The sequence below is a fragment of the Dipteris shenzhenensis genome, chromosome 14 (assembly GCF_047967505.1).
Source record: "Dipteris shenzhenensis isolate YYH24624 ecotype China chromosome 14, Dip_SZ_1.0, whole genome shotgun sequence".
NCBI classification, from domain to species: domain Eukaryota; kingdom Viridiplantae; phylum Streptophyta; class Polypodiopsida; order Gleicheniales; family Dipteridaceae; genus Dipteris; species Dipteris shenzhenensis.
This window is the reverse complement of record NC_141609.1, coordinates 54,171,484-54,198,615: the sequence shown is the minus strand read 5'-3', so window position 1 is coordinate 54,198,615 and position 27,132 is coordinate 54,171,484. Positions and strand designations below refer to the sequence as shown.

The window sequence follows — 27,132 nt, the reverse complement described above, 5'->3', positions numbered from 1 at the left end:
TTACTCCAAGCGGTCCTGGACAGAATCTCGGAGGAGTGGCCATCGAACACGTAGAGGACCAATGAGGACAAAATTTTATTTTGGGCTACGGGAAAAATAAGCCTGGCTAAAATCTCTGCCATGATCATGTACAAGAGAATGATGGGGAGCTCTTCGGCACTGCTTGACCTCAACAGAAAATGGAAGCTAAGGCATTCTCAAGGCTGGTGGAAGAAAAGATTCCAGGGGTTCTGGAGGTGATGTAAAGTAGGCAAGGCGAGCTTCCTCCTTTGGAAAACCCTCCACTAGTAGTTACCATTGTGGGCGCAACTGGCAAAATTTTTACCGGTAAACCCAGTTTGTCCTCTCTACAACAAAGCTATGGAAAACGTGCGTCACCTAATGTGGACTTGTCAGATCTCCCAAGAGGTGTGGAGAAAAGTGGAAAGAGAATGAGTAATGGCACGGTTCTACCTTGGCATGCGCTACCAGTGAGTCCTCCTCGGGGACACCCACGAGCTCCCCTCCACGCTAGTAGCAAAAAAAAATAAAAAATAAAAAATCCAACTGATGTAGCATGTTTGTATACGGCCAAGGTCTCCAAGGTGTGATTAAATTACAAGGCAATGCAAGACAAGGAAAAAGTGATATTGAAGGTGTGATTACGTTACAAGGCGATGTAAGACAAGGAAGGGTTGCAACTCTTCTCCAAGTTAGCGCAAAGTATATGCGAGCTTCCCGCTTCTTTCAAATGCCAGTTATAGTGGTTGGAAGGGGGCTGTATTAAGGGAGGGGGTTACGTGTGGTCAAAGGAGGAGGCATCGTAACCACGAAGTAAATCCAAACTAAGAAAGGTTGTCCGTGTTAGGGCCGCTTTCAAAAAAAATTCCTTAGTCGCAGCATCAGGTCTTCCAACTTCTTCTCCTTCCTCTTCACCGCTTTACCATGGCTTCCGTTGATGCCACACCTCCTGAGTCGCCCCAAGAGCCTCCCAAGGGCGGGGAACTCCTCTTCTGTGGAGGTACCGCTTGGGATTGCATTGGTCGGAAGCTATCCGAATTCAATGGCGCAATGCTGTCCTCTCCTTCTCGTCTGCGGCCTCTCATGGGCATGTCCATCGTTTACGTAGCTTCTGGAGCTTGTGAGTGCAATTCTGGTCCCTTCCTCCTCTTGCGTCTTTTGCGGTTTCGGTGCGGCTTGCGTTCCGTTTCACTTTTACTTCATGTATGGGTCCCACCTTAGTAGTCTTCAACTTTCAAGTGTTCATAGCGATTTCCAAAAGCTTAAACATCATTTAACGATCACAAAGCCTCATACACATGAGATCCGTTAAAGCAGTTTATTGTCTAGAAGGAATTCCAAAATTAATTTATAAGAGGCAGTATGTACCGTCAGCTCTCTCTCTCTCTCTCTCAACCTTGCCATGTTAGTGTACGGATTTCTAAAAATGTCATTTAGTGAGATCAGCCTCTATTAGTAGAATAGTACTTTTTTACTGGGCGGTAGCGTAGTTTCAACGTGGAAGTTCTCACTTGATGCATTTTTTAAAGGATGCTGCTTTCATGCGGCTTCAATGTATGGTATTTGCAAAGTTCACAAGTTCTCTAAAGTGACGATAATCTTTCATAACCTCATCCTAGGTGCAAAAAATTACACACACAAACTTTTAGTTGACGTGACGATATATCTACGCGTAACAAATCAATTTGTACCGTGATTGGGCTCTTTGTCATGATTAGTTTCAGCTTATTTTAATTCTCTGCTTCAAATTGGGGTTTCAGAGTATTTGACTTACGGAGTCACAAAGGCGGGCAGAAACGAGAATGTCATATTAGCAAATGTCATACCCTCACTTGTAAATTTTGACATAAAGAAAATGGAAGTGGAGAAGGGAAAAAAGAAAAGAAAAGAAAATGGGGAGGAAAGAGGCGAGGCAAGCATGAGATAGAAAGGGACAGAAGGAAAAGGATGGGTAAGGACCATTGCAAAGAGTGCACTTTGTCTGGAAAACTTTTCTCAGCTGCTCTCTCGATGGAAGTTTTCTTGGCTGTTTCACAGTCTTAACTTTTGGTGTTACTAGAATGGTTCATCATAGAGAAACATGCTTCTTTGTGTCAATTGTCCTTAATAATGCATGCAACAGAGGTGAGAGGGCAAATTTGTGATCATTTTCACATATCATCCCGTCACTTTACCAAGCAATTGGCCATTTTCTCCCTTCAAACTTGCTATTTGTATAGGAATGTCTCATCTCCCATCTCAAATATGTGTTAGCATGTGAACTGGAGGGTAGACAGTGCTTTCATTCTTCCAGAAGTCTTCTTTTTATGAGGCATTGCATTTATAATTGTTCGTGAACATGACAAAGGTGTTCTTCCCTTCGAATGTGAATGTTCATGTCTCGTTATACGAACCATGATTTTTGTCTTAGCCGTTTGCTGGCTTAGTTCTTCTAAGTTTTTTGTAGTCCATATAAGCTTGACCACAGTAACAAAAAGGAGGGTCTAGTGTGCCATTAGTGCCTTGCCTTCTATGTGCCCCTCATCAAGACATCTAGTTTACGAATGAACATGCCAAATGAAGTTAAGGAGAGAGGTCATCCATCATTCACTCCAATGTCATGGCATGTAACGGTTCTTTTACTTGGTCTGATATATCTACTAGTAACCTTGCAAAGCTATTTGAACATGGTATCAGAGCCGGCCGGCGGTGGGCTGCATGGACACTTGGTTGACTGTCGTGGGAAGTGGCGACGCGTGGTAGTTGTATGAGTGGTAGCGGCTCCGACATCTTGACTTGACTACTTGATGCGCATGCCTCCACATGGCATCCTCCAAAGGACTTTAATACTTGAGTTGTTGTGACTATGGGTGATTCTCAAGCTTGGTGATGGCTATTGATGGCCTTGTGTGTGTGTGTGTGTGTGTGTGTGTGACAAGAAGCCGTGGTACCTTCTGAAGGGTGGTTGAAGGGATTGGAAACATGGTCAATTTAGAGAGGTGACTTGCGTTTGATGAGGGTCACTCTTGAGGGGCGCTTGGCTGTGTGTTGTGTGCTTCGGGGATTTGACCTTGGGGGGTGTTGGAGGTGGTTGCCTTCACCCCTCACATGCTTAACATAGTAGTTTAGAAGGGGGCCTACACATGCTTCACCCCTCACATGCTTAACGTTTGGTTGTTCAGGTGACCTGGCATCATTGTCTTTTGCCCACTTCATCATTTTTTTTGCTCTGTGTTTGTGCCATAGAATTTGGCCACGAAGATTGTTGCTCCCCATGATTGTTTTGTAGGTCTTTGCATCCATGCTGCTAGCCCCTTTGAAGATGGGGACTATTTTGTTTGGTTTGGCATTCCCTGAGAAAGCCTTCTTCAATGGCCTTGTGTTTTTTCATCGACATTGATGAAAGTAACTTATTGTATTGATATAGCTGGCTCTTATTTGTTTCTTGCTACAAGTAACATCAAATTACAAGCCTTAATTGATGAAGGGATTGGGTGGTTGGCTTGAGTGCGGGCACTAGGTCCTTTGGAATAAGCCTAGAGTTGGTACAAGTTTCTATTTAAATTTTGTACAAATTTAACCATTTTATGGGGATTTATTCTTTTTTCCCTCAAAAAGTAATTGACAATTTCTATCTTTGTATAAAGTAGAAACACATTTTGCAACTACTTGCACCTAGTTGTAAGAGTGATCCACTTTATGATTCTTGATATTTATGTTGGAATTTACACTGTGGTTTGTACTACTTTATCTATGTATGTTTGGATTTATATGCATGTATATGTGTATACATCTACGATATGTATACATATACATATGTGTAGACATATAAATGTATTTATAAATAAATAAATAGATAGATAGATAGATAGATAGAGATTGAAATGTCTCACGCAGGTGCAGAAGCCCCGACAGCTAAAAGTTCTTATATATATATATATAGAGAGAGAGAGAGAGAGAGAGAGAGAGAGTGAGAGAGAGAGAGAGAGAGATCTCACGCGGTTGCAGAAGCCTCGAGTTCTTTATTGTAGAAATTTGGACTTTAGAATAACAAAAATCTCAATTTGTAACGTTGAATATATTCTAGCCTTACGAAGGTATATTTTTCTATCACCTTAGCGAACATGCAAATTCTTTGAATTTTCGTCCAAGTGGTCATCGGTTGTTCAACTATATTGAAACATCTTAGGTGGGTGCAGAAGTTGAACAGCTAAAAATTCTTCATTGTAGAATTTTGGACTTTAGAATAACACAGAATTTGTACGATTGGATATATTCTAGTCTTACAAAGGTATACTTTTCTATCACGTTAGCGGGCATGCAAACACTTTGAATTTTCGTCCAAGTGGTGATCATTTGTTCAATTATATTGAAATATCTTACGCGGGTGTAGAAGCCCCTAGAGCAAAAAAATTTTCATTGTAGAAATTTGGACTTTAGAAAAAAGTGTATGTATTTTCACCCCCAAAAAAAATATGTGTGTGTGTGATTTCACCCAAAAAAAAAGTGTGTATGCATGTATGCATGTATGCATACATGCATATGACAAACAGTTGTGCCTCAAATTGTATCAAGCCTGACAGTTGAAGTTGAGACGTGAGACCTATAAGTTTGATTACTTAAAAGTGACGAATGTATCATTGACAGATATTGCTCTGTGGTATTTTAAATCTAGTGTTGAGAAAATGTTCACTCTTAAAGCTAATGTCTTTGGCATTTGTAGGTACTATGCACTTCATATTTAGTAAGAGGGAAAATGAGAGAAAGAAAGGTCTATTAACATCTATAGAAGACCAAAATGATATATGAGACCACAAAAGTAACCATTACAGAAGAGTTTCAGGTGGGAGTGTGTATAGCATCTTCATAGCAGTGCATGGAGCCCAAAAAAATCCACTGATCCTTTTGGTAATCCCCTGATTCTAAGTAGAAAAATATTATTGGCTCTCGCTTGATTATCTTTGATCGCTGCTTTCATGTCTTTGTTGTTAACTTTTGTGCCCACTTCTACTCTCATCTTTGCTTTTATCGACTTTATCTCTGCAGTAGCTGATCCTCGTAGATCCTTGTTCTTGCTGCTGTTGTCTTCCAAGGTCCTTGTTGTGCCTCCTCTCTTGACTTCCCCGTTATCCTAACCTTTGGAGTGGTTGGGGGATCCTCCCAGTCCAGAGCTGTACACTAGGACGGAGGGGATGGAGTGGAGCTAAGCCGAGAGGGCGGGATTGAGTGGAGGGAAGTGGGCTGGGTTGGGCTAGACTGAAGTGGAGTTGAGAGGGGAGGGGTGGGCTGGGCTGAATGGAGAGAAGCGGGTTGGGTCGAGGGGGGAGGAGTGGGCTAGATCAGGCTGAGCAAAGAGTAGGAGGCTGGGCTAGGCTGAGGGGAGTGAGGCGGAGTTGAGCAAGGAGGGGCGGGGCTGGGGTGAGTGAGAAGTGGGCTGGGTTGGGCTGAGCAAGCCGGGCTGTGAGAGAGAGAGAGAGAGAGAGAGAGAGAGAGAGAGAGAGAGATTAACGTCCTCGGGATGGGACAAAGGACATCAAGCAAAAAGGTAACTCATACAAGCCTCAAAGAGCTGAAGCAAAGGGCGTGCTAGGGCCCTTGCTGAGAACTAGACTATGCTGAAAAAACCCCCTCAAAAATCTCAAACAAAACTCAGAACACAATCTGAAGGTGAAAGCTGAGACTCAGAAATCAAATCCAGCACGGTAGTGGCTCTCCTGTGGGCCGTGAGAATATCTCGGATCTGCGTCTGTCGACCTGTCTCGCTTTGTGGCAGGGGACGCTCGATGCCTGGATCTGATGGGCTAGATCGAGGGTGATACCTCGTCTCTTGGTGGTCCCCTCTGAGGAGAGCAGAGATAGGCCTGACCTCTATCGTGTGCGATCTGGTCCCTGTCCGTATCGGGTGTGGTGTCTGTGCCTCTTGCCCAAAACTGTTCTCCTACCTCCTTGTGGCACCTTTAAAATACTCAGACTGCATTGGTCTCCCAGAGCTTGAGTGGGCTTTGTAAATGTGCCCCGCAAACGCACCTTCTTGCTGCTCCCTTGGACAGCCTATCGTAAGGCAGTTCCACCCTGTGTAGGCAGCTCCTTGATGAAGACTTGTTGCTGTAGATCTGGACCTCCCTGCTGCAGTGGTCGCTGCTCCATTTGAGGCTCCAAAATTGTGGAACAACTGAATAAGAAATGCGCCAGCCTTGGGCCTTTTTATAGGCTGGAGCCACCAGCCAACCGACCGACCAGCGTGCAGATTGGCCGACCAGTCTGCAGACTGGCCTGACCAGCAAATCTGCCCTTTTCTGGTCCTTTCTCTGCGGCGTGGCAGTTCTGCTCAAAGCATCTCTGTTCTGCACATCCCTTACCCTGTTTGGGTGACCTAAACAGCTCATGCAGCAGCTAGATGCCTTTGTTTCCTGCACCTGTTTCTTCTGGTTGCTGCACAGTCCTCTGCTGCTTTGCAGACCAGATCCAGTAGCTCAAGCAACCACCTCTTCCACATGTGCGACGCATGGCATCCCATCTCTTATTAGGTGCTGCTTCGAACTGTTCTTATTCTCTGTTACAGCCCGGACCAGAACATACAGCTGCTTCTGAGTCCCGCAACCTTTTCTGCTCCAGGCACCTGTCCAGTACCTAGTGTTGGTGCTGTACCATACGTAGTACCTTTTGCTCCTGCTGCCATACAACCTACAGTACATTCTGTACCTACTCAGGTACCTGTGCAACCCTCTGGTACTAGTTCTTTTATTAGGATGCTGCCTCAAGTTAAACCCTAACTAGGATCTCTCTCTGCTGTCCATGTGGCAGCCATTTTGCTGCCTACATGGCCATCCCCCTACAAATTCATCTTCTACCAAATTATTTCCTCATTTGGGGGTTTACAATGGGGCATTGACCCTATAACTCCAATATCTAAGCCATAGCTCAGATTTAGGTAAGCCAACAGGTGAAGAAATCTTGATTCTACAAGCGGCAGCTAGAGGGAGCAAGGAGAAGTTGATCTTGCAAAGAATACAACAGTAGGCATCAGGATATCCGTGCAAACATGGCAGCCGGATATTTAGCAGGGCCCCCCTTGTGGCAAAGCTCAAGTCTGTGTCATTCAAGCTACTCTTATTGAAGCTTGCAACAAGCTCTCGATAGGAGGAGAGATAATTAGGTCATTCGAAGAGGTAGTGGTAAAGCTATCAAAGTTTGCGTCGATGTGCAGGAGATTGCACAAACACAAGTTAGCTTTAACAGCCAGCGTTGCCTACCGACAGCATGAGACTTTGCAAAAGTTTGGATAGCCTAAGCGTGGAGCGCAAATAACCCAAACAATGGTCAATGCGACACAAGCTATAGTGATTGCAATCAGAATTGTCAATAGCTCGCATTGGAGGTCTTAGCGGAGGCACAACACCTTCTAAAGAAAGGCGTCGAAGCTTTGGCAAGAAGCGTATGAGGTTTGGAAACTATATGACAATCCTAAGGCAATGTCCTAGTAAGGGAAGCGCCTACTTGTGCTCTTGAGAAGAAGTTCAACAAAGCACAAACCTCCATCAAGGAGCTAAGCTAAGTCAGTTGGAGCCTTGAAAGAAGAATTGTGTCAATCTATAAGCGACCTACAGAAGAAGTTGGAGAAGGAGAAAACCTGCGCAATCAACAAACGTGAATTACATATAATTATCAAAGGAATTTTTATAGAACCTGCAAATGACACTTTGTCAAAGGGGCAAAGACTTGCTAGGCCTCAAAGAGGTAGATCAAAGAAGCAATGGCAAGAATTTAACAAAGGGAGGAAGGATGTGCCTCACATAGAAAAAAACGGTACTCAAAACAAAACAAAAATTGGAAATAATTCTGTTGATGAGAGTTGTTTTCCCATCAACGGTATTTGACATAACTTCGTTATATGTCTCCATAGTCTACAATCCTCACTGAAGGTGCTCTGTGATGAATGTGGTACATCATCTAGCCCCTTAAAATCCTCCAATGACATAATATCATGAGTGGCATTACCTAAGACCCAAGGTCTAACTACCACTCTTTTTGACTTTTAATTATCTTGACCTCAAATCACCCCAAGGGTGAATTAGTGAACCTAACTCCATGGTTCATCTCTAACTTTCCCAACAAGGAGTTGTTGTCTTTAGGAGTTTGCTTATATTACTTTCCTCAAAGGAGCTCTATTGATGAAAGTGTGTGCTTATTGGAGCAAGTAGGGTAGAGATGGAAGCTAGCAATGGATTGTAAGCTATATGGATTTGTAGCACTATATTACATCTTGGAATGCCATCCCATTTTATGTTTTGTGACCTCATTCTCGTTCATGTAGATTGTATGCTCTCATGCGCTCAACTAATTGTTCTTGTGTTGCTGGTTTTGCTATAGCCTTGACTTTCTTTCCTTTTAAGCTTGTTGTGCTTGTATCAATGTGATTGTACCAACTTTACATTATAACTACTAACAACATTATGGAATTCGGTTGTCCTTTGCAAAAATAACTAATTTATCTCAGCCATGTATGGGGATGGCTAGTTGCGATCAAGATTATGAGTGGTTTTCAGTTATTGTAATAAAAAAACTTTCCCAAGTCTAACGTTTGTTAAAATTTGCAGCTTCATGCCATTGTGTTGCCATAGACGTGGATGGGCAATGTTTCACCTGGGGTCGTAATGAGGTAAAATATTGTCAAGTTTGTAGGAAGTTTCTGTTGTGGTGCTCAATCGTTGGACATGTACGCACATGCGCACGTGCATGCATGCACACACGTATGCCTTTCTACTTGCGCTCTCTCTCTCTCTTTCACACACACACACACACACACACACAAAGATATGTACATGTATACTTGTACATATACATGTTGTATATATATGTGTGCGTGTGAGAGTGTGAACGTATAGATAAACACATGTATGTATGTGTGCGCACACACATATATTTGTATGTACGTATTTATGCATGCGTACATGTATACATATATACATATACATACATATACATGTACATGTACATGTACATATATATACATGTGTGTGTTACATGTACATATATATACATGTGTGTGTGTACACACAAACACACACACACACACACACTCACATTCACACTCACATAGGCACATGTATATTTTTTCAACTATGAATTAATCTTTTATGTATCCCCATGAAATCTTTCCTTTATACTCTCTTTTTAACCACCCCATACACCAAGTCCTCTATTCGTCCCATACCTCCTCTAATCCTTTCTCAACCCATGCACTTATTCGTTCCTTACTCCACGTGTGACTTAAACTTCACTTGTGACTTAAACTTTTTCAATTATCTAAGAATCCATATGGTTGTCTATATTCTTAGGTAAAACGATAACAAGCCTAGGAAAACAAGCATTACTTGTCTACCCAAACGTAACTATGATGTTTTGACACCTAGTTTGTTTGGATGGTGGCAGGTAAGTGGACCTCGATCTCAAAACTTGGACTGCCTGAGGATTTGACATCTTTCTTCAATATTATGTTTATCAAACTCAATATTATTCAATATTTTTAATTTTGGTCGAAATTTTTGCAAACTGTAGTTGTTGCATTTTTCAACTTGGATGTCTCAAACATTTTTTTCTTATATGTTTTTCTTTTTTAACTATTTATCCAATTGATGAAATTAATTATATGGCTCAATTGTTGATGGAACTTTTTAATCTAAACACAATCATATATGTATATATATACACATGTATGTACACACATACACACACACAAACAAATATACATATATGTGTGTGTGTGTGTGTGTATGTATGTACACACATACATAATGTATATGTGTGTGTAAATACACACACACACACACACACACACACACACACACACATATATATATAGATACATTTATAGTATATACACACACCTCTCTCTCTTTTTATAGTGCGGGACTCGAGAGTGTGTGTGTGTACTTGTATCTATTTTCTATCTATGTATTTAAGTAGTAGTTTGGATGTTGATTCTTTGTCGCTAATGCTTTCTGATGCAGTTTTCATATTTGTTGTGAGATACAGAAAGGGCAATTGGGCCACGGAGATCTTTTAAATCGTGATTGTCCAACAAAGGTGGCAGGATTAACTAAGTGAGCAATTGTCATCTATTTTTCTTTGAAAGGTTTTAGTGGCTACGTAATTTTACAGTACTAGGTTTATAGACATGTGATTGTACAACTTATTAATTTTTAATATTTTTTATGTAATGTCACGGTGTTCACCTTTTCCTAGCATGCAATTTTAAAAAATAAGTATAAGAAAAGAAGAAGATAAGCAAATTGAGAGATTGAATTCTCATAGAGAGAGCATGAACTCTCATGGGCTCTGTCTTTTTATTGCATGGGTGTGTGTAAGACACCTTTGAGAAAAATGATTCTATCTGCAGCAACTAATAGCGGGGAAAGGCAGAGGCTAATGAATATTTTTAAAAGACAGACACGTGGAAAGCACATCGAGCGACCTTCAAGTTTGCTAAAGCACTTGTGTAGTGACACGATGCTAAAAGTGAAATTTAAAATATATATTATAAGACTAGCTATCACGAAAAGTCAAACAAATCTATAAAAAATTAAAAATTGAAGTTTAAGTTGAAGCCTGATTGCAAGAGCAAGAATCGGAGCATGAGAAGTTTGAGAAGAAGGAAGTTAAAGCTAAACTCTCACTGTCATGGGGACGTGCAGTTATGAAGCGTGACTAACTTTGGCTTAGGGAACTAGCCCAGGGGAAGCGACACCTCCCAGAAGTCCCTAGGTGCACACACTAGGCCTACTTGCTAGGGGCAAGGCAAGGTTTAGAGGGGTCATAAAGTTAGGCCCAAGGAAATTAATGTTTCATTGGTTATAAGGGTTAGAACTTTATTGTGGGGGCAAACCAATGTTCCATTGGTTTTGTGGGGTTAGAACATTAATGAGGGGGCCACATGGCAGTCCCTCATTCACACCTACCCTCTTCCTCTACTTCCAAGGCAAAAAGGTATGGGATTTTTGATGTGGGTGGCTTCTCTCTCATTTTCGCGCATCCGGAGGTCCTCTATTCTTACCTTTTCTTCTAAGGTTCACTTCTCTAGGCTTCTGTACGGCTGTACGGAAGCTCTAATTGCTGCTGTACGGATGTTTATTTGCTGTTGTATGAGATTCTACTGCTGGTTGTACGGATGTCAGTAATGCTGCTGTTGCACGGATACTAAAGGTTGCTGTACGGATAGCTTGGTCACTTTCAAGGATAGGCTGCGGGTTGCGGTTTGACCTTGCCACGGTAGACTAGCTCCTTCTCTCTTGCCTTGGCCTCTTCACCAGTGAGCCTTGCTCTTCTCACATTTCTCAGCTCTGAGTTTTCCTCTCTCCTAGCTGCTGGTTCCTCCTGCTAGCCTCCACACTGGATCTGTTGCTTCCGGAGGTACCCTTTAGGAAACTGAAGGCCGGTTACGCTCACGCTCGTAGACAAACTCACGGACATACACATGAATTAACTATGTATGTATTGTACATTGAGACCTACATATCTAAAATCTTTTCTCCACTTTACACATACGCATGCATGCACACATGTATGTATATATATGTATACATATAAGTATATATGTGTGCATGTATGTATCTATATGCAAACTCATAATTGCAAAGTTTGGGCACTGCCAACGTTGCAAAGAATCGGGGTTTCCATAGACTATCATTTTTTGCTTATGCAATGAGTGACAGAAAATCAGAGAAGCAACCTTTCTATGTTGCAATTGTAGCATCAGCTCTGCCTAACACTAGGCAGAATGAAGTCATACTTCTTCTCTAATAGCGAATTCTCCTTCTCAAGAAGGACAAGAGTGAGCTGAAGCACATATTTCAAGAACTAGAGGAGAGTGAAAGTTGCTGAGCTCAAACTAAACAAGCCAGCTCCCACTCAGTTTAGCCTCTATGTAAATGGAAGAGATGCATAAGAAGCTTAAGATTCTCAAACCACTCTGTGCTTTTCAACACTTTAAACCAAGGAATTTATATGCTGTTTTTACAGACTTTGGAAGATGCACATAAATGCAAGTTGGAATGGGAGATTGAATTGTTATAACTGAAATGAACTTTAGAACATCATATGAGAGATATACACAATTGCAATTGGGTTGAGGGGCTAAGACGGGCCCCCTCCCTTATCCAAGCTCTGTTATTGCTCAAATGGAGATACAAGATACGAGACGAAGGTGCAATGTACCTCACAAACTTGGACTCAGACTCTTGAGGAAGAGAGGCCATAGACACAACTGTAGAACTAGAATGCTCAAGTTGAGCTATATACAAGAGAATTGGACTCCAAGGCACCACAATTTGCAAGGAAGATGCCTCAATGATCACCACTTCAACCCACACCTTAAGAAGGGGGAAAGAAATCACAATGAAAAACTGAATTTCAAACCATAAATCTCAGATTAAAGCTTCCTTTTCTCATTCGCTGCCTTGGCTTTGGTATCCTTGATGCCTTTGCAGGCCCCTCTTGCCGGACTAGGTGATAGCTTGGGTCGAGAGAGGGAAAAACTCAGAAATGTGAGGTGCAGGCTAGAGAGAGAAAGCATGAAGGGGGGTAATGATTTTAGAGAGAGACAGAGTGATGGTTGCTCCCAAGCTAGGAGGTGGAAAGGAGATGCTGTTGCCTGTTCCAAAAGTGCAGAGAGGCTAATTTCTGCATGGAAAAGGGGCTGGAACAGTTGAGAGAGAGTATGCTGCTGTAGAGAGAGAAATACTGCCGCAGGAGAGAGAAAGGGGCTGCTGCACCATCCAGAGGCTGGAGGAGGAGGGGAGGCTGCGCCCAAAAGTAGGGAAAAGGGAGCTGCTGCACCGAGGAGGAGGAGGAGCTGGGCGGGTTTTTCATGAAGAAATGAGGGGAGGAAGCTCCTCTTTTTATAGGTTGAGCCCCTCCCTCAGCCCAGGATAGAAGGTGGGCTACTTGGCTGAAATATTTGGTGGGCTGGCTGGACCAAAAAAGCAAGAAGAACTCCCCCCAAATCTTGCATGATCTGGCTCCAGCAGTACACCAGAGCAAGCAATGGAAGCAATGGTGGTGGAAGCCAATGAGCTGAAATCCGTACTGCTGTAATGTAATGAAAATGAAGTACAAAGTACACATAATAATGAAACCCTAGGACTGGGTGTCCTAGTAGTTCCTAGTGTACTAAATGGCACATGTCATAAGTGTCCTAATTGCCTACAAGGCACATACTAGGAACATAAGGCTTCAATGGGTAGCCCATGGGATGGCCTACAAACCCCTCTCCATGGCATGGGCTGAAGTATCCTGGACACATCTCAGAATACTTGAAGAACTAATGTCATGACTCATGGTTGCACATGTTCGTCTTGTATGGATATAGCAACCTATGACTGTACAGAGCATAAAAGATAAAGTTAAAAAAAAAAAGCAAAGAAAGAAACCTTCTATTAATGCTTGAAAGACTTCATACAAAGCGGCAGTCGTGAGGGTGGTGAGAATGGAAAAACTAGAAGTCCTAGAGCTCGAGGTCTTACGCTCCCAAGTGGAGCGTAGGGTGTAGATGATATCCTGTCAGATAGCGACTAAGGTAGTTGAGGGTGGAACCGGATGCTCGCCCATCACTAGATTACAGCGAGCAACCCAAATGTTTCATGCCGTGATATTGGCTACTATCTCTTACACGCTATTCTCCGGAGCGGAATGGGTATCTGGGATATCAGGAGGGACCACCTTAGGGAGCTCTATCCTTTGAATGCTTTGACCTTGTATCTCCTCCATGTGTAGTCCCTCTGAAGGCTCTGATACGGGTCATGATCTTGAGGGCTCCCATCCAGATCCTTATTGCGCTATAACAACTCCAGAGGCAGTGAGAGATCGTCTCTAGAAATTTAGCCGAACAGCAGTGGCACTGTCTCTCTATCTGCATCTGCACCAACCATGGGTCTGTCATGTGCATGGTGTACCTAGACCAGGATAGCAGGTTAACGTGGGTTACGGGATAGCATAGGGTTGGATGGCTATTTTTAGCCGAGATTGCTATAAAGATTGATTCATATATAGTGCTCGCTTTATATGGAGGGAGCTATTCATAGCATTGTGCTATCTATAGCGGGCTTCCTTCTATATAGAGGGAGGGACAGTGCTATTGTGTAGATTAGTTGAGCGCTCCTCAACTGATATGTCATGTGCATGGTGTACCTAGGGTTGGATAGCAGGTTAACGTGGGTTATGGGATAGCATAGGGTTGGATGACTATTTTTAGCCGAGATTGCTATATATAGAGATTGATTCATATATAGTGCTCGCTTTATATGAAGAAAGCTATTCATAGCATTGTGCTATCTATAGTGGGTTTCCTTCTATATAGAGGGAGGGCCAGTGCTATTGCGTAGATTAGTTGAGCACTCCTCAACTGATAGATGGGGCTTGGACCCAGGCCGGGACTGTGGCCATCTACATGGCGGATCATAGGTAGTGTATCGAAGGTCCTCTACATGTAGTGTATCATAGGTAGTGTATCGAAGGGCTTGGACCCAGGCCGGGACTGTGGCCATCTACATGGCGGATCATAGGTAGTGGACGGGCTCAGGTGGTATGGGACGCCTGGGTTAGATACGGGCCTATGGATGAGTCGAGCTGTAGCCCACGTGCTTGGGGGTGGTTGGGAGGATCGAGGCACCTGCGTTATGATTCTGGTTGTATTGAGGACGAGATTCTAGGTCAGTGATAGGGTCAGATCTTGCAGGGTCGTGTCATTTGGTATTAGAGCCGTCCTATCACGATTGAATTCAACGCGAGGTATGTAGAGAAGATGTCTTCCAGGTACGCTTTTTGAGATTTATGGGCTGAATCGTTGGCTGATGGTGTGCCCTGATGATTGGGAGAATTGTGGAAGAAATAGAATTCCATAGGTTGTGTGCTCTCTCGGTTGCTACGTGTTTGGAAATCGTGATTCTGTGAGAAGGGTGGCGATGAGAAGACTTGATGCTTTCAGCAAGAGATATGAGGATGGATCGTTTCTGACCTATAACTACCAGGTTGTTGATGTGATTGGCTATGTGGGGACGCGTGACAGTAGGCTGGTTAGGGAAAGAATTCGCTCTAGGTTCTCAAGGATGAGATTCCTACCCTAGAGACCTAGATTTGTTGCAGTTGAGAAGTAGGAGGAAAGAGAGAGCGTTCATAAGCCTAGAAAGCGGCTTGTCTAGGAGATTTGGGTATCAGAGACAGAGGCGATATGATCAGGGGCAGGCGCTTGGCTTTGGGAAGGAGCGTATGGCCTGATTTTAGCACGTTTTGGCTATTTTTGGATGGCTGGAGAAAAGCGGGACAGGATCTATTAAAAGCGAGACTGTTTTTTGGTTGAAAAGCAGGTTGCTTTTTTGTTTTTCTCTAGTAAGGAAAGCACTTGCTCTAAATCAAGCACCCACCCTAAATTCGCCTAGCTTTTGATGGCCCTTCCTAGCTATTTATATACCCAGGATTTCTCTTTCTTTCTCACTTCAGCACTTCAGCGCATGAAGGCGAATTTCCCATCCTCTTTCCGTCTGAGATCCGCCTATCAGATTCCACCATCTTTCTTGCTGCCCTCTACCCGCCTTCTTCCTTGATTCCACGCAGCACCAGATTCTCTTTTGCTAGTGTGAAGAGCATGTGTTGGACGCAGCTGTTTTTCTTAGTCCCTCTCCCGTGCGAGATATTTTCCAGCCATGGAAGGACATCTAAGTAATGAGACACCTACGTTGGATTACTGTTTTATTAAGATGGAGGACGAGGCTACATCGGAGGTTATTCCTCGTAGATCTCATGACCTGCTACGAGAGATGGATTCCTTGATGGATGAACTTTGGGCAGCTCTTCACTACTATATAACCCCTCAGTACCAGAAATATATTGAAGAAGGATCATGCTGTTCTAAATGTAGACAGCTTGTTTTAGAGTCTTTATACCGCTTCCGAGTTATTGAGAAGCGATGAAGAAGTTGAAATCCTCAGTTTTGACCGACACCTAATTATTTTTTGCTCGACTGGATCTTTTGAACCACTCTTGGTTCAAGAAGCTCCCCAATTTTGTATGAATTATGTTCTAAATTGTCTTGTTATTAAATTGACCAGGTTTTGGTTAATTTGGATTTGATTTGTAACTAAGTGGCATTTATAATTTGATTGTTTTTTTCAAATTATATAACATGTACTTTTGTTCCATATATCTTGTAGTTTCTTAGATATATGGTACATTGAGGATGCGTGAGACTTTGTTACATCTTAAAGTGGACTTAACTGAGACAATTGGATTCCCCTTTCTCGAATCTTGGTGCGTAGATTCTTGTTTGGTTTGTATTTGAAGTTTTGATCTCGATGTGATTGTGAGTTATGGCGTTTCTTCGAATTACTGTTTGGACATATGAAGGTTCTTATTGATTAGACCAAGATGAGTCTTGTTGGATACCTTCTTCGAATCATGTCCAAAGACGGGGTCATTCTGATTCTAACTCTTTTAGTTCGAGGTCGTGGATAGTCAGGATTCAAGAGTTGTCAGGGATGCTACCTGTTGTTTTCTTCTTTGACCTATTGGTTGGGGTATTGTAACACATGGGGGTGATATAATCACATTAAGAAAAGGATTGAGAATGGATTTGCCACCCTGACTCAATCTGGGATGATCTGAGTTGAAGAGGGATTGACTAACTGATTCACTCGTATTGTCCATTGAGTTTTTTATTTGTAGTATACTTTGGTGGTATGGGACACTAAGGTATATTACATTTAAGATTCTCTGATGTGGTGGTATAATCCAGCGTGAAATAATACCCACCTCTAGGGTGAAGGACCAGTAGGTTGAATTGACTTGGGGGCAACCTGATTAGATTTTTTACGAGGGCTGACTAAGGTTCTTTACCCTGAGAGAAGCCATGTATTTTTTGGGTTCAACCCTGGAGCTCCATAGTCTAGACACAATCTCAAGGAGGGTTACCGCATCTTTTTTGATGATGGTATGTCAGTGCCTTGTTTGGAACTTGATGTTCCTAGATAAGAGATCCTAAGAATTGGATGATCCAGTGATTGGAGTGGTTTTGTTGTGCACAAGTTTATAGAGGATATTCAATAGTGGATCTTGTTTTAAGAGATTTCGGATTGTATATTTCCGTAGTCTTTGGATCACATAGGATGTTATTCCTATGATGGTTGACTATATTCATGACTAGAACAATACCATTGACTGGATATAGTTAACTGAATTTTTACTGATTATCCTCATGTAGGGCATTTCGAGGATAGATCAAGGGGACCATATCTTTGGTCAAGATTTTGCCCATTGATACTTCCATGAAGATTCTTCCATTATGAGTTATGAACGGATACCTAATTGCTTTGCGATGGAAAGTTTGTCATGTATTTCAACCCAAGAATTTGAATTACAAGGATATTACGTTGAAGGATTTTCTGAATACTAAGTAATTCAAGAATTAGGGTTGATAGAAATTGCAACCCAAAAATTGGCCTCGAGGGGTTCAATTGATGGATTCAGGCGTTACTTGATTTCTCGAGGAGAATACTCGATGATATGTAACTTTGTTTAGATTGAGAGATTTACTTTCCTTGGGTTGGTTATCAAAGATTGTGGCTTTGGCCTTAGATTCTCTTTGATTTGAATCTCATGGAAAGTATAGCACACTCAAATTGATAGTCAGAGTATAGTTATTGGCATTGACTCATCTTCAAGGAGTTTTCGGGCTTTTTGGTGAACTCAGGTGTGAGTTCTTAGAGGAAGGGGAGTATGTCATGTGCATGGTGTACCTAGGGTTGGATAGCAGGTTAACGTGGGTTACGGGATAGCATAGGACTGGATGGCTGTTTTTAGCCGAGATTGCTATATATAGAGATTGATTCATATATAGTGCTCGCTTTATATGGAGGGAGCTATTCATAGCATTGTGCTATCTATAGCGGGTTTCCTTCTATATAGAGGGAGGGCCAGTGCTATTGTGTAGATTAGTTGAGCGCTCCTCAACTGATAGATGGGGCTTGGACCCAGGTCGGGACTCTGGCCATCTACATGGTGGATCATAGGTGGTGTATCGAAGGTCCTCTAAACGGGCTCAGGTGGTATGGGACACTTGGGTTAGATACGGGCCTATGGATGAGTCGAGCTGTAGCCCACGTGCTCGGGGGTGGTCGGGAAGATCGAGGCACCTGCGTTATGATTCTGGTTGTATTGAGGACGAGATTCTAGGTCAGTGATAGGGTCAGATCCTGCGAGGTCGTGTCAGGGCCTATGGGCAAGCCTCCATGGGCAAGATCTTCCTCGGGCGCAAACTGGACCAAAGATTCCACGTCCAAAATCTGGAACGGACCTCTTGGGGCACCCTCTAGGCCCACCCAATGCCTCTCTCTCGAGGGGGTCCAGGTCGAACAGTCCATTTGAAGTCTCTTGCCAATCCAAGTGGTGTAGGAGAAGAACGGCACCTCGTCCACCTGCTCGGTGAGGCTTGTCCTGAAAGGCCAAAACCGCTCTCCTGGATCCCACTAGACCTCCCTCAGGGGCCTACCTTTTCAAAGTCAGTGGTGCCCTCTGGGGGCATCTTGCTCTGGGATGCTGGGAGGATCGATGTGCCACTCCTTCGCCAATCAACCCACAACTCTAATCATGTGCTAATGAATCCCATCTAGACTCTCGTCCATTTTTGGGTCTCTCTCAATGATTGCTTGAAGTTGGTCTCTAGGTCCTACACGGAAGAAACCAGGTTGGGTGGGGGCAAGCTGAATCATCATCCTTAAGGGGACCCTAGTTCGAGAACACTGACCCAACCATATGCTGTCCATCCACATGCCGAGTCCCTCCCACCAAGACTTAGATATGGCTAGGTCAATTTGCCTCATCCGTTGCCCTGCCCCTCACATATGCGCTATGGCTCCAAGCCTCGCCTCTTTCTCCATGGGTAATTTGCTCCATTTGCCAAAGGAGCAGGCCGGGCCACTGTCCCACTGTGCTCATCCAATGTGAGTTCGTTGCTCGAGCATACGTCCATCCTGATCCCTGACCTCCGGGTGCCAAATGAGACACTGGCGCTTGAATCCCTCTTTGCAACGGGCCTGAGCATGAATGAGACTCCCTACTAGCAAGAGAATCTCGACATCTATATTGTATTTTATTTTGTGTTCATTTCTAGCTATCCTTATGCTATTACTTTTGAATGATGGTTGCTTATTCTTGTTTTTAGTATCTAGTGTCTTGTTATCATATCTCCAACAAATTTCATAACATCCCTTGAACACGTTGTTAAATGTTTAAAATATTATTATTTTTCAATTCACTATCTAAAGCCATGACCACAATCTCATTAGATATGATTTTATATCTTGTGCGGCTATCTCCAAACTCAATAGCTTAAGATTTTACAGGTCAATGAAATTCACAATCTAACTACACTTTAAGATAAAGGGTCAAGAATCTCTCCTCATTCAATTGTGAAAATCAATAACTTCATGGAATGTCTAAACCCCATTTTTGAAATGGCTCAAGTGGCAAGATTGGGTTGAGTGGCAATCTATCAACATCCGATGGTTGTCCATGGCTTTGGCAGTACCATCATTTCTTTGCAAATTCATGGGAGTCTTTGATTAATGTCGGCCACCACAAGCCGGCTTGGAAGACATTTTTTGCTGTCACATCACCCGCAAAGTGCTCAGTTGATGCCCCTTGATGGGCCTCCTACAAAATAGCATGCTGCTCATGGTCTAGAACACATCGTCGGAGTATTTGATCTATTCCTCTTTTATATGATCTAAGCCTTTGATCCCTTGTGAAACTTTCAAGAAACACTCCATCTGTCAAGAACTGCAGCATTCTGTCATACCAATTTATTCCACAAATGGCTTCCACTTGGGACAAAGATGCATTTGGTAAGTCATCTATAATTTCTTGTCCTGGGTATTCCTCAGACTCTAATCTGCAAAGGTAATCTGCATGAGATGATGTCTTCCTGGTGTGTGAACTATTTTGTAGTTTAACTTTTGTAAGAGGAGGATTTATCTTGCAATCCTTTCGGATGGTTGTGGCTTATTGACCAAATATAGCATTGCCTGGTGGTAACATGAAAGACCACTACATTGCCCAAAAGATAATGCTATAATTTTTGCAAAGCATATACCATGCCCAAAGCCTCCTTGTTCCCATTGAAGACAACGTGGCAGATCTCTTTACGAAAGCTGTTCCTAGACCTAAGTTTGAAGCTTTTCGGCAAGCTTTGAACTTGATCTTTTCCGGAGATGCAGAGTACGGCCCTCCTTGGTAAGTTGGTTGTGCGCGGCCTCACCCCTGGTGTAGAGCCTTGGAAGCTCCTCTTATAGCGAGGGCTTCTCAGGAACACCCCACGCACTGGGGGGTAATGCCAACATTCACATAGATGGATCTTTTCATAGGGATCCCTTACGGGGAAGGGTTCCCCCATGATGAGAAGCCTCCATAGGATCTGATAGAGATACAAGGACTGCATACAGAGAAGCTTTTACAGCTACAGTGGAGTGTGTTTGGCTCCAAAAGTTACTTGCAAATCTTCATGTATGTTAGATAGCTCCGACCGTCGTCTTCACTGATAGTCAAAGTGCTTTGGCTATTGCACGGAATCCGCACGGCATATTGAAGTTCATTATCACTATGTCAAAGAGAGATTGTCAACAGGTATTAATAATATGCAATAGCTAGTATGTTAAAGATACCCCCATGATTTGTTGATGAGCTGTCACATAAACTTCTGAAAGTTTAAACATGCCTAATGTCTATATTGTGATCCCTATTGTGTCATTTTCACATTTTGCCTAATGTCTCTAGTTTTTGCTTTTCGAGGCACATTATCAATAATACAAACAGGTCAGCAAATCACTTTAAACTATTATGTACAATAAGTTTTCTATACCTAAAACCACCCCTACACCTACAATAGACTCCTTAGAAACTTTCAAAGCGACAAAACTAAAGGAAAAAGAAGCATCTCTACTTGAACCTTAGTAACTCTTTGTTTTCTTCGAGGTATGTTGCTCATTTAACAATAATTCAAATGGACATGGTGCCCATAAAGTGTGGCCCAAAATGGGAGTAGATTTCACGCTAGAAGTAGCAATTGTAGTCTGCTGAGATGCATGAAGTACCAAGCATGAAACGATTGCCACTATGTGACACGGGTGTCGGATCAGAGCCCAATCACTATCGGTGAATTCATGCATATTCTAAAAATAGGAAAATATACGTTGTACACATTTAATTGCCAGAGAGCTCCAAAACTTTCAACTTCAAACTTCAAATGTCAAACTTGTATTAATTTTAAAGTGAAGAAATTGATTTAAAATATTTTCATAAGGTCTGGGAACCCCGTTTTCCCCCCAAAAAAAGTCAAGTATGATTGGCTGTAACATATGCATATGGAATAATTATTTCATACACGTATGGTTATACGAATACGGAACCAACTATGCCTGTAGGCTATGGAACAGCTTGGGGGTCGCTTCAAATGCTTCGAAATGCTGGACCAGGGCAAAAAGAACAGCCAAAAGGCTGCTTTGGAGTAGTTGCCTAGGTTGGAGGAGCACCAAAGAGAAGGTTCTCGGCGATGGAAAGTTGTGAAATGCTCATAAATGCTCACACGAGTAGTCGCGCCTCAAAGAACTGCTGACCAGCAAGTAAACAGGCTGCCAAACAGCTGCCAAAGAGATCTAGAGGGCTTAGGTTGGCTGGAAATGTGTGACGGGTGAGGCTTTGACTTGCTCTGATACCACTGTAGACTAGAGCAAGCAATGGAATAAATGGAGGTGGAAGCCAACGAGCTGAAATCTGTACTGCTGTAATGTAATGCAAATGAAGTACAAAGTACACATAAAATGAAACCCTAGGACAGGGTGTCCTAGTAGTACCTAGTGTACTAATTGGCACATGTCATAAGTGCCCTAATTTTCCTAATTGCCTATATCTAGGTGTTATAAGGTACCAGGGAATAGAAGGCACCAATGGGTAGTGACACGTCTCAGCACTCCTGAAACCTCTGATCTGCAAGCAAACACAAGAACACACACAACGTGAGGCTGCTCACCACCCAACCATGACATCTACAGGATGTGATCCCGAATCAGGAGATGTCCCCTCCGAGCCACGAGCTGAGCTACTAGTACGAACTCCCAACCAGATCCTAACCAGCCTTGTGTCCCATACCACCAGGTGGCGCTGTGAAGCCTGGGATCTGCTGCTAGGCCTTGGGCTACGCTATGATGCAGGCGCGCGTCCGCGACTCAATCCAAGATCAGACCTAGCACCTGGGAACGAAACTTGCTTCCATCGGCTCTCTGAGAAGTGAACCTCTGAGCCCCTTATATAGACTCGGGCCCTAAGCGCCAAAAATAGCGAAGACCTCTAACTGGTTCGTACCCTTGTCACTCAACCCGAGAATCAAGCCTGCCTAGCTCTAAGCCTCCCCAGGCTACCTGAGCTAGTCTTGTGTACCCAGTACACGTCGGATACCAATCCGTGCACATGACATACTTCCCCTCCTCTAAGAACTCACTCCTGAGTTCGCTAAAAAACCCGAGAATGTCCTTTGGAGGTTCTGTAATGTCTCCCATGTTGCATCCTCCTCAACACGATCCTTCCACTTCCGTGATAATTCTATTACGAATCTGTCTTTCACGAAATTTAAGAATACACTCAGGTTCGTGTGGAATAAAAGTCAAATCTGTAACTTCTATTATTTCTTAAGGAGAAACAAGTCGATCATCCGCACCCAATACTTCTTTCAGTCTACTGACATGAAAGACCGGATGTACTTTAACATCAGGAGGCAATTCTAGTTGATATGCAACTAGTCCAATTCTTTTAATAACCTTGAACGAACCATAGTATCGGGGGATAACTTCGGAACCAAATCAGTACTTAGGCTCTTGGATTCCTTGGGAATTCGCAAATATACCATCGTTCCTTCAGAGAACTCTCTAGGTGAACGATGTCTATTAGCATAAAATCGGTTCCGATCTTGGGTACTTCTAATAGACTCCTTCGCAAACTGCAACATTTCCTGCATGTCTAGCAAGAAGGTCTTTGCAGCATCATTTTTGGATTCCCTTTAATCCAACCATAACTGGTGACTTAGGTTGAAACCCGTACATAAGCATAAAAGGACTGTAACCAGTACTCGAATGCTTTGCACTGTTATAAGCAAATTCTATCCATGTAGAATCTTTCTTCTTTCTTAAGAGAACAGGTGCTCCCCAAGGTGATTTACTTGGGCGAATATAGCCCATATTCAAATAATCGTGTAGTTGTGAAGCTAACTCATCCTCCTCAAGCTGGCTGATCCTATAAGGTGGAACACTAATAGGTTGAGCCCCAGGTACTAAATCTATGCGGTCATCTACAAACTACTGCCCGTTCTGGAGGTAAACCTTCCGACAGTTGAGCAGGGAATACATCCATGAAATCATCTAACAACGTTCTCAATTCAAGGTGTTCAAACACACTTAAAGCATTCTTGTTATTAACAGAGACAACAAATGAAGAAAGCGGAAATCAAAACACACTGATAGACATCATAATGAGAAGTGTTTAATATATTCCGAAGCTGCATCGCAGATACAATAGGTCCCTGAGAAGAGGGAATATTATCACACTGAATACAAAATTAGGTGTCCTTATCTAAGAAAGAAAGAGTATGGTCCTTCCATCCAATCCGAATATCGTGGGTACTCTGTTTCGATTATCAAGTCCACATGCTCCAAGTGCATGACATAGCACGTAAGAGCCGCTGCGTATTCTTGAATCCGGATAGAAAGGGCTTCAATCTTGCGATCCCAAAACTGCTTCCCGGCTGGAAGTTGCACCTCATAGGTGTGATCGCTAGGTATCGTGGACAGTCCCATCTTCTGCACAAGTTTGTAATTAACAAAGTTGTGAGAGCTGCCCGGGTCAAAGAGAATGTGAACTCTTTGGTCCCTAACTTCTCCATAAACTCGGAAAAGATCATGGGAATCAAATAATGAAGTATCAAAAGTGCAATCACAAGAAAGTGGGCAAGTAATGACATTTACAGAAATACCTGTCATCGAAACTTGATTAGCTCCCTTAGCTTTGGTACCCGGACCCACGTGGAGCTTCGATCCCGGCTCTTGCTTCTGGTTCTTACGCTTACGACAATCATTCTTAGTGTGGTTCCGCTTCTCGCAAAGAAGCAACGTCCTTCCTTCTTTACGAAGGAAACGAGCACGACCATTCTTCGCCTGAGTCAAATGTTTCTTGGAGGCGTTGTCTATAGACTTCGTCTCCTTGGTACCAGTGGTAGACTGGAAGAACTTCCTCTTGTTCTTCCCACCCGTGTCGGCAACTATGGTTCCTTTTGCACGGGCCATGGGATCATCATAAATACTCGCGTAATTCATGGCCTCTTGCAATGTGGTACACTTGTTGTTCTGATCTGTAACTTGTACGAGTCAGGCAAACTATCCACAAAGAAACCTAACAAGGTCACTGGATCCATCTTTGTAGCTCTGGTCTATACATCTCGAAACCTCTGAAGATAAATCTCAAAAGTCAAATTTATCGAGGTCTTTGAGCTTGCCTACGATATTGTAATCTTCCTCCTTCTTCAGAAACTCTTTCTTGAAGACCTTTTTGAATTCGTTTCATGTTGCAGGCTTGGGTTGGAGTTCCTTCTACCACAATAAAGCCTTTCCTGACATAAACCCGGCTGCAAGCTGTATTTTCTTGTCATTTGGATAAGGGTGAAACTAGAAGTGTACTTGCCACTTGTCAACCAAGTGTCAACAATCTCCTTGGTACGAGACTTCTGGTCTCTGGGAAAAGGATCTGGAGTGACGTTCGGACCTAACACTGAAGCCATGGCATCCACATGCGTGAGCGCTTGAACAGTGCTAGTTAAAAGTGTGAGTGTAGTTGAGTTTGAATCCCTTGGAGTTGCTGTGTTAACCCCGTTTGATTCGTGTTAACTTGCTCAAACTTTCCATTAAGAGCAGTGGTGAATTCACTGAAGGCTTTTTTCGTAATCAGATCATTGTAGAGACCCTGGTCATCCTCCGCATGGTAGTTCAAATCTTGGTCTTCCATCGCAAGCTCAGGGTCTACAGAATCAGCCATAAAGGATGTGGTGTGAAGGAGCTCGGAAGGCCAAAGGGAAAGGAGAGAGAGTCGTGAGGAAAGGAGGGGGCAGTAGAGAAAATGGAATCCCGTAGTAGGCAGTCAATAACGAGGTGCCTAGAGATTTCGTTAGAGGGGAGAGCGGTGAAGCAGAGGAGCAGCAAGGTGGCGAATTGGAAGGGTAGGAGAGAAGGGCTGTTCCGAACTCACAAGTGCGAGATAGCAGCCTGAGCTAACGGGTGGTACTAGGTGAGGGCGGGTGGAGGGTTGGCTATGCGCACTCATGGACTGCGAACTTAGAGCAGGCGAGATGGCTGCCTGAGCAAAGAGTGCCTCACTGCAGGCTCATAGCAGCTTGCAGGCCAAAAATAAAACAGACCCCTACTTTTGGTAGGGCTCTTGCTTTTTAAGCTGTCCAAGCCTAATTTGGACGCAGCTCTTGCACGCCAAAAAAAACAGACCCCTACTTTTGGTAGGGTTGCTTTTTTTAAGCTTTCCAAACCTAATTTGGACGTAGCTTTCCCCTGCCTGATTCGCATCCTAACTAGTCCCTCGAGACTATCATCTGTTGGGCACCTCCATCCTCACTCCAGCCATCAATACCCGCTTCCTAACTCTCATCTTGAAGGTTGCCCACGGCCTTTTTTATTCTGAAACTCGCTCCTACTTCTTTCTTGCGCCATCACCTACAACTAACGAACTGCTCCCAAGCTCTTCCCCTTACGGACGACCTTTCTCATGGACTCTCTTCCACTCCACCTTGCTTCTTGCGAATTCACCTCTTCTCTCTGTCTCTCCTTCCTTCTTTCCACCATCTATCCGCCACCCTTAACCATGAATCCTAAGGCACGTGCAGGGTAATAAATATGAATTTCGAAATTGGGCATACCTGGAGGAACAAATCGTCCAAAATTCTTGGAATAGAAGTTCCTACTTTAGGAGTTGGCTTTGATACCAAGTGACACGTCCCAGCACTCGTGAAACCTCTGATCTGCAAGCAAACACAAGAATACACACAACGTGAGGAAACTGAGCAGGTTGCTCACCACCCAACCATGACATCCACGGGATGTGATCCCGAATCAGGAGATGTCCCCTCCGAGCCATGAGTTGAGCTACTGGTACGAACTCCCAACCAGATCCTAACCAGCCTAGTGTCCCATACCACCAGGTGGCGCTGTGAAGCTTGGGATTTGCTATTGGGCCTTGGGGGCTACGCTATGATGCAGGCGCGCGTCCGCGACTCAATCCAGGATCAGACCTAGCACCTGGGAACGAAACTTGCTCCCATCGGCTCTCTGAGAACTGAACCTCTGAGTCCCTTATATAGACTCGGGCCCTAAGCGCCAAAAATAGCGAAGACCTCTAACTGGTTCGTACCCTTGTCACTCAACCCGAGTATCAAGCCTGCCTAGCTCTAAGCCTCCCCAGGCTACCTGAGCTAGTCTTGTATACCCAGTACACGTCGGATACCAATCCGTGCACATGACAGGTAGGCCATGGGATGGCCTACACCAACCACTTGCCCTTGTGCCCCCTACCACTTGCTCTTGGGTTGCTTTTTTGGCTTATGGCACAACTGTCTTGGCTGCCAACGCAGCTGAAACGTGTCAGCCTGCCATATGTACCTCCCAAAACTCCTAAAGTCTAAAAGGGTCAGAATTGAATTTTGACTGCACCCATGGGTTCCTGGCAGTTAGACCTATACAATGACAAATTCTAAAACCACACTTGAGACATATTGACCCTAACAGATTTAGTATTTGTTTGTTATCTTATCGTGTATCTTCATACCTCTTGGCATGCTTCTTGGCTCACACCCAAAGACATGAGACATTCTCTTGGATGGTTGCCAGGTCGGTCTACAATTTGTGCATTTGATTGTCCCAAAGATGGGTACTCTGGTCGGGTGTGATTTTTGATGTTCTTTCTCAAAGAGAAGGCATCACTCTTGTGGGACACTAATGCCCATGTAGGAAAACTTCATCTACTTTTGCCAAACATGCTATAAAAATTGAAATGTAAAAGAAAAATTGC

At 43.4% G+C, this 27,132-nt stretch overlaps 1 protein-coding gene across 2 annotated transcripts in view; it reads left to right on the top strand.

Annotated features, from left to right (window-relative positions):
• The first annotated feature begins 704 nt into the window (after nt 1-704).
• LOC147894831 (Regulator of chromosome condensation (RCC1) family protein) overlaps nt 705-27,132 on the top strand; it is an 83,604-nt gene continuing 57,176 nt past the window's right edge. For both annotated transcript variants that reach the window (XR_015542054.1, XM_087384335.1), the window contains exons 1-3: nt 705-1,120; nt 8,577-8,638; nt 10,015-10,082. Coding sequence is in view for 1 of the 2 variants with exons in the window: in XM_087384335.1 (XP_087240461.1) it covers nt 925-1,120; nt 8,577-8,638; nt 10,015-10,082 (326 nt within the window). In the remaining variant the exon portion in view is untranslated. The remainder of the gene's footprint in view (nt 1,121-8,576; nt 8,639-10,014; nt 10,083-27,132) is intronic.